The following is an 8,312-nucleotide window of genomic DNA, read 5'->3' as shown; positions in this document are numbered from 1 at the left end:
TGTTCTACACGCTACCACGCCCCCTGTGGTGTAACCACGCCCCTCGTCATGTTTTACACCACTCTGTGAAGGACGAGCCTACTTGGTCACGCCCCCAGTTTTGTTTTACACCACTCTGTGAAAGACAAGCCTACTTTACCACGCCCCCTTTAGTTTGGTCACGCCCCCAACACTTCTGGCAAATTCTAACTGGGCACAGCTGTGCTTTCTCTTAAAGGGCGAGCCCACCAGAATTCAGAGACCCCCACCAAATACACACCGCTTTAAAGCTCTGCGGTACTATCGCTTTAATTCCAGCCTCCTCTGCAGGATTACTCTGCTTCAGCCGCCTGAGCTCTCTCCTCTCCCCGCAGTTCATACCACCACCATGCGCCGGCTTTCCGCGCTCCCTCTGGTCGCCTCTTGCCTGCTTCTGGCCGGCCTGAGCCGAGCCTACTTCCCGGAGGAGCGCTGGAGCCCCGAGTCCCCGCTACTCGCCCCGCGGTTGCTGGCGGCGTTGGTCTGCCGCAACTCGGAGCACTCCCTGCCGCATGTGCTGGGAGCCATCGACCGCCTCAACTACCCGAAGGACCGGATGGCCCTCTGGTGAGTCAGCCGCTACATTGTAACATTAGAGCGGGTGTGGGGTCTACAGTGGACCGGGGGGGAAGAACGGGGGTCGGTTATTTTACTTCACAAACAGCTTGGTTTTGGGTTCAGTGGTTGAGATTGAAACACATGTTTAGTTTACTCCCTTAAATTGCAGCAAATTGCTTTATCCTTGGGTAATGTTCTGTTTATTCCATAAAAAATTGGTTAAAGTGGGATTTACTCTCAGAAATGAGAGTAAACATTGAAATTACTGGAGGTTTTACTGCAATAAACTGGAGAAAATGATCTGTTAGATGGGCTACAGTGTAGTGGAAGGACATGCTTAATTATTTGATGTTTTACTCAGTGGAAATTTACTCAATGGAATTTTACTCAGTGGAATTTTACTTACATAGAATAGAAGCAAATTAACATAAATGAACAAAGATTGCATCTTTGGTAAATGTACTGTATATAAAAATTCTTATATTATTGTGTGTAGTAAAAGGGATATGTTAAAATGTTTGTACCTCACAATATATAATTACAAACTAGGCCATGTGGGCTTGGGTATTATGTTAGGATGCTTTATTATTTGAGGTAGTTTTTTACTAAGTGTTAAATTTCTCTCAATGGAATTTTCTTACATAGAATAGAAGCAAATCTTTGTTAAGTGTGCTGTATCTAAACATTCCTTTATTATTGTGTATAGTAAAAAGGGTGTGTTCGAAGGTTTGGATCCCAATATATTTACAAAAGTAGGCCATGTGAGTTTGGGTATTATGTTAAGATATGTTGTTGCCTACTACATAACCTGGTAGTTATGTAGTTAAAAAGAAAGACCATGTTCATCCTGTTTATACTTTCAGAAATGAGAGTAAAGATTCTGCTCACTTGAGGTTTTACTCAACGAAATGGAAGCAAACTGATATTTCATTGGGATTAATGTTTCGGATGTCTCTTTACTGTTATTGCTTCAATATATGTTATGTAATTATTACTGTTTACTCTAAGGAAAGTCCGAAAAAGAGCACAAATATTATCTTCACTATTTTTTTACTGCAAGAAACTGGACAACCTATCATGAGGGATTCAGAGCTATATCTTTATGAAACATAAGAACATGTTCAGTTTTGTGATCTTGTTGTTCATGTTAATATATTGTTCACAGTGGAAGCAAGATGCTTTTTGTTTGAGATGAATAGAAGAATATTTTAGTGGCTCCAGTGTTTCAGCTGTTTGGTCTCCAATATCTTTGCAAAACTTAAAAATATCAACTTACTTTTTGTTTATTCCATGGAATTTTAGCTGTTTTCGATCCAATCTAGGAAATGAGTAAACATTCATTTAGTTCTATGGAACTGGATAAACTGTCCTGTGAGATGGACTATCTGATTATCTGGCATTGTTTTTCATTGAAATTGAAGTAGATGGCTTTACCTTAAATATAATTCCATGGTTGAGTGAACATGTTCAATGGCATGGAGTCCAGTTTCCTCAAAGAACTAGGAAATATTTACTTTCTAGGGATTGTTATTGTCAGTTAGTATGACCTGATTCCTCACTGGGTATGGGGTTTATTAACACTGAGAAACCCGAGGAAACCTTCACTTAGCACGGCTTGATTAGCCTTGAGAAAGGAGGACAAATGTTGAGTTGTCTGGATTCCTGTTGCTTCAGGAAAGGGAAGAAACTGTTGAGTAAGTGTGGTCTCATATGTTCTTCCATTGAAAAGGGAACCAGCTAAAGCTAAAGACCTTCTTTCACTTCTCTGTTTTATAAACTCAGACCATGGAGATAACCATATTTAACAGGCGAATGTCTTAATCTTTGGTAAATGTATCTATTGTATTAAATTAGTATTATTTGTCATTGTTGTTGTAGTTTACTCCATAATTTTGTAGTTTGCAAGTATTTACTCCACTAAATTAACAAGGAACTAGCTAAAGCTAATGACCTGCTTTAACCTTTTTGTTTTAATAAGCTACAGATCATGGAGATAACTGTATTTAACAGGCAAATGGCTTAAAAATCTTTGGTAAATGAGCCTAAACATTCATTTATTACTCTATAGATTATGATTGGATATGTTAGGAGGTTTGGACCCCAATATATTCCCAAAACTTGGAACTATCTGCCCGGGTATTAGGTAATTTGTTGCTGTTTTTGTTTATTCCATAGTAGTTTTTAGTGCAATTTAGTTCACTAACTTCTGCATTAACAATATTATTTTTGGAAATACACTGAAAGTGTGCTTATACACTGCAAACAAACAATTATACAAGAATACTTTTAATGTCTGTCATGGAACTAGAAACTAGCTAAGGCTAATGACCTTTCACTTCTCTGTTTTAACCCTTTCATACCTGAATTATGTTCCACTAATAGGAAAATAAAAAAGGCTGTTTTTTCTGTGTTGGACACAAACAGGACTGTATTATGTTACCTCTTTTTAAACACTGTACTGTGTTTTCCAGTGCTAAGCAACTTTTTCAATAGCTGGTTCATGGTCTATTCTGATGGACAAACGGGCTTCCATTACTGTGATGGGTCATGAAGATAACCCTATTAAACAGGGAAATGGCTTAATCTTTGGTAAATGTGTTCTAAATGTTACTTTGGTAGGATCTCCAGTATATTGCCAAAACTAGGAATTTTTAGGTTAATAATTGTTGTGCACTCCATATTTCTGTAGTTTTAGTAGAATTTAGTCCATTAAGTTATGCACTGATATTAGAGGTGGGTGATATGGGGAAAATAATTACTGAAGGCTAAAGCTAATAACCTTAAGCTTTCTTTGACTGTTTTATGAGCTCCAGGTCAAGGGGATAACCGTACTTAACAGATCTGGGTTGTGGTTCCAGTGTTTAAGGTTGAACCTAGTCGTGACCAGCTGTAGATTACAGTGTTTACAGTAGAGATCCTGGCTGAAAGTTCCTTCAGATGGGTGGGGGGGGGGGGGTTGCAGTGGGGTTTTTTGCATGGTTTGTATTGGAGGTTTGGTGGTTTGTAGTTTTGGGTTATTGCTCATACTAGGACCTATCAGCCTGGAAGTTGGGTTATTTGTTTTTGTTTGCTCTGACATTAGAGGTGGGCGATATAGGGGGAAAAAACATTTTAACATTTAAACTCTATAACTTTCTTTGACTGTTTTATGAGCTCCAGATCATGGAGACAACCTTATGTAACAGATCTGGGTCATGGTTCCAGTGTTTAAGGTTGAACCTAGTCGTGAACAGCTGTAGATTAGTGTTTACAGTTAAGATCCTGGTTGAGAGTTCCATTAAATGTGCATGGAGGGGGTTTTGCACTGGGGTTTTGCAGTAGGGTTTTTTTGCAGTAGGGTTTTTTTGCAGTAGGGTTTTTTTGCAGTAGGGTTTTTTTGCAGTAGGGTTTTTTTGCAGTAGGGTTTTTTTGCAGTAGGGTTTTTTGCAGTGGGGGTTTGTAGTTGGGTTATTGCTCATGCGTCGGCTGCCGGAGTCTCGTCTCCGGGTTTTTGGGTATGACCCGAGTGACTGAAGGGAAGTGAGCAAGTTGAAACGTGTCCAGGCTTCAGTACAGTGAGCCCCTTCATACCCACGTCACCACCAACCCCTCCAACTCCACTCCCCGCCCACCATCCATCCTCCCTCTGGGCCACAGTTCCAGCCTGCCCAGTCCAGCCCACATCACTCCCTCACTTTCACACTCGCCTAGCCGTATGGAAGAATGGAAGCATGGGGAGTTTGGGGGGGGGGGGGGGGAGAGTCGCCTGGTGAGATTGGCAATGAACGAAACTCTCACTCTTAGGAGGAACCTTGCCAAAAAGGGTTCCCCAGAGCGTTGACCGTGAAAGAACGACCTTAGCTTTCCCTTTTGGCCTTTCGATTGGAGGTTTCAGTTCAATGTCTTTGAAAAACGATCTTCTGAAAGATCAGCTCAATTTTATTAACCCTCCTGTTCTGTTCATTTGTTTAAAACCAAACAAATCCTACAAAGCAGTGTGAATATTTAAGCAGTAACTTATATTAAGGAGTAACTCCATTACTAATTATTCTATCAATATTTAGTGCAATACTGTTCCTTACCTCTAACAGGTAATGCTTCAATTAGGACAATTCATTGGTTTTTCACAAAAAATACATGTTTATCACTACTTTATAACTTTTGAAAGAACATCATATAAAACACAGTAGTTTTATGTAACATTGAAATGTAACCTTGCAATTTAGTTTTTTAGTGTTTGTCTCACATATTTGGTGGTTGCAGACATGTAAGATGAACCATGTTCATATTATATGTGAATTGCACTAATTAATGCAAACAGAAGGAGTTTCATACTGAAAACTTCATACTTTAAACTTTAAAATGTGTCAGTTTGACCAAGAACATAACAGGAGGGTTAAGCAACACTTTCTTTTCACCATATTAGTGCTTCCAGAACAGTTCTACTGTAAATGTCCCTTCTAAAAGAACCTTCTGTAAAATAACCTTCTATTTAGGGCTGTTATTTAAGCTGTGGTCCTCAAGAAACCTTAAGACGTCCTGAGGGGCCACAAAGCAGTCCACAGTTCTTGCCCAAGCAAGCCCTGAGAATTCAAGATCCATCCATACATCAATAAAGATAAAATAAAGTCTTGCTTTTAGGACTAATTTTACATTATTTCGTAGAGAAAAATTCCATATGTGTGGAGAACCTTTTTAGGTATGCCTGTTGTGGTTCTCAAACCAAGCCCTTGGGTGCCACCAAAGAGTCCACATTCCTTACTCTCTCTGGATCCTTGAGAAACCGTGATTGTAACTGGAAAGGTTTTATGTCTAAATTAAACCTTTAAAAGTACTGCCAAAAAGTACTGCCAAAAAAATGTTCTCAAGAACAAAAGGTGGGATTGAAATCTGGACCGCGTCTCGAACAAGAGCAAACGAAGGTGACATTGGCTTAGCTAATTGACTTCTTTGATGTATGACAATTCGTAAAAATTAATGTTTTGTTTATCTCAGTCCAGTATTGAGTGGTTTCAAAGTTTGTCCACTGGGCAAAATGTCTAAATGTGTTGTAGAAGCATGTCTAACAGTCAACAATTTCTCACTAAGTAGTGCACTACCCAAAAGTAGCCTCTAAGAGTCTTTATTCATTGGTTTAGTTTAGTCCTTCTTCTGGTTTGCTTGAACTGTATGTATGTCCATGTTGGCTGTTATGTTTGTTTGCTAATTTTACAATATACCTAACATTTCTGGAAGAAAAAAATAGTTTCCATTCGAAAAAGTATGCCAAAACTCATTGATGAGGTCTTTGGCATGCACTGTGGGGAAATGGCATGTAGCTCTAGGCTGCAACTAAAGAAAACACACCTTTTGAGATGTCTGGAGATGTCTGACCATGGCAATTTTGGTATTAGCTATACTATTACTTTAACAGAACCTCCACAGATGTGTTATTGAGTCTGGTTAGCAGCAGAACATCAGGGACGCTGGGGTAACAGGGGGGGGGGGGGTAATTGGCTTTGTTTGGAATGTAAACATTCAAAAGGAGGACAAACCGAGCAGTTGGTGCTTCATCTTGGTACAGATTGTTTGCTGGAGAGATTCTGATGCCTTTCTAGATTACTAACTTCATTGGTTTAGTTTAGTCCTTCTTCTGATTTACCAAATTATTGGAAGATCAGGGGCGCTGGGGTAACAGAGGGGTAATTGGCTTTGTTTGGAATGTAAACATTCAAAAGGAGGACAAACCGAGCAGTTGGTGCAATGGATCTTGGTACAATGCTGGAGAGATTCTGACTAACTTCAGATTTGGGCTGGGTGATGTTGTGAAACCCAAGATATACTTGAAATATATACAGGTGATTCTCAATTATGACTTCCAGTTGTAAAACTTAAAAGAAACCCAAAATAAATTTGTTTGTAAAAGTGACCAAATTGGTAAAGAACAATTCAAAGTTATGAGTTATGAAATTTGCAAACTAGGGATGTGCTAATACAATAGTATTGCAAAAAGTTGTTGTGATATTGCGATATATTTGAAAGCATATATTTTGTACTTGTTTTGAACTCAATACGATGCACTTTATTGTTTATGGTCAAATTTTGTTGTTGCATTTTTTTTTTTGTCACATTTTTAAGTTATAAAAAATCAGGTTTTACTGTTACGTTACTGTTTTCGTATAACTGTGCAAGCTTCATAAAACATGTATGAAATTTACCTTTTTTTATTAAGAACAGCATGCAGCTCTCTTCAGCCTTACAGGATGCAAAAACAAAATGAATGAATTAAATAAATGAATGAATTTTTATTTATTGCCCAGAACTACAGTGCCTTGCAAAAGTATTCATACCCCTTGAACCTTTTCACATTTTGTCACCTTAACCCACAAACTAGAATGTATTTTAAGTGATGGACCAACACAGAGTAGCACGTAATTTTAAAGCTGACAATTTTAATCAAATAAATCTGAAAAATGTGATGTGCAAAAGTATTCAGTACACATCAATACTTAGTAGAGGCAGCATTCGCTACTATCACAGCTCCAAGTCTTTTGAGGTTTATTTTTGCCAGCTTTTATCATCTAGAGTCTAGAGAATTTTTACCCCATTCTTCTAAATAAAACAGCTGAAGCTCAAACAGGTTGGATGGAGAGCGTTTGTGAACAGTGGTTTTTATGGTTTGGCACGGTTTGTGGTTGTAAGCCGACCAAATTTTGGGAAAAGTTCAAGGAGTATGATTTTTTTTTCCAAGCCAATGTGCTTCAAATATGATTTAGGATCTAACTGGGTTAACAGGGTTACCATAACTCTGGAAAATTAGTATTTCATGGAGTTTTCCTCCAGCCCACTGTTATTTATCAGTGTGGTGGATGTAATAAGTGGTGTGTACTTAAGCTCAAAATAATAGACCCTCTCACAGCCCAGCAGTGTGAGTTTAAAGCCATTCACCTCACTAATCCAACGCTGTAGCCTCAGGCAAACTTTCAGCACCTCTCCAAATTCCATCACCACTTCCCTGTCTTTCCTAGACTGACTGGAAAATTCAAAGAGCTCTCTGTATAGAACAGAACATGGAGCACCAAAAACAACCAAACCGTGTCCTACTGAACCCACCATATTTAAAACTGGTCTGTACCTTCAAACTTTTCATAAAAAAAAATAAAATAACACAAAATACAATATGTCAAATGTTTTACTAAACGATTTACAGAAACTCTCATTTCAATTGTTAATTAGTAGCTAAATTGGTGGCAAATGACTAGAAACAATGACGTTTTAACTCGATGCTATGACTTAAAGAATGCTTAAATAATTATTTTTTATTATATACAGTTCTGGAAAAAAAACAAGACCATTAAAAATGAAGTGTTTATTTGATTTTACCAAATTGAAATGGAATATAATCAAGAGGAAGATGGATGATGAGAAGCCAATAAACCAAACTGAACTGCTTGAATTTTTGCACCAGGAGTAAAGCAGCATAAAGTTATCCAAAAGCAGTGTGTAAGACTGGTGGAGGAGAACATGATGCCAAACTGTGATTAAAAACCAACCAGGGTTATTCCACCAAATATTGATTTCTGAACCCTTAAAAGTTTATAAACATGAATGCTCTAAATGAGAATATTTTTATTTGGAATTTGGGAGAAATGTTGTCTGTAGTTTATAGAATAAAACAACAATGTTCATTTTACTCAAACATAAACCTATAAATAGCAAAATCAGAGAAACTGATTCAGAAACTGAAGTGATCTTTATTGTTTCCGGAGCTGTATATA

General features: G+C 38.0%; 1 protein-coding gene across 1 annotated transcript in view; it reads left to right on the top strand.

Moving 5' to 3' along the window:
• Positions 1-200: 200 nt before the first annotated feature.
• The window catches only part of colgalt1b (collagen beta(1-O)galactosyltransferase 1b), a 29,881-nt gene continuing 21,769 nt past the window's right edge, over positions 201-8,312 (top strand). The window contains exon 1 of the mRNA XM_049469642.1: positions 201-585. Within this exon, the coding sequence (XP_049325599.1) occupies positions 368-585 (218 nt within the window). The 5' untranslated portion in view covers positions 201-367. The remainder of the gene's footprint in view (positions 586-8,312) is intronic.

The sequence above is a fragment of the Astyanax mexicanus genome, chromosome 21, assembly GCF_023375975.1.
Source record: "Astyanax mexicanus isolate ESR-SI-001 chromosome 21, AstMex3_surface, whole genome shotgun sequence".
Taxonomy (NCBI): domain Eukaryota; kingdom Metazoa; phylum Chordata; class Actinopteri; order Characiformes; family Acestrorhamphidae; genus Astyanax; species Astyanax mexicanus.
The sequence above is the reverse complement of the archived record's forward strand: the minus strand, read 5'-3'. Positions and strand labels throughout refer to the sequence as shown.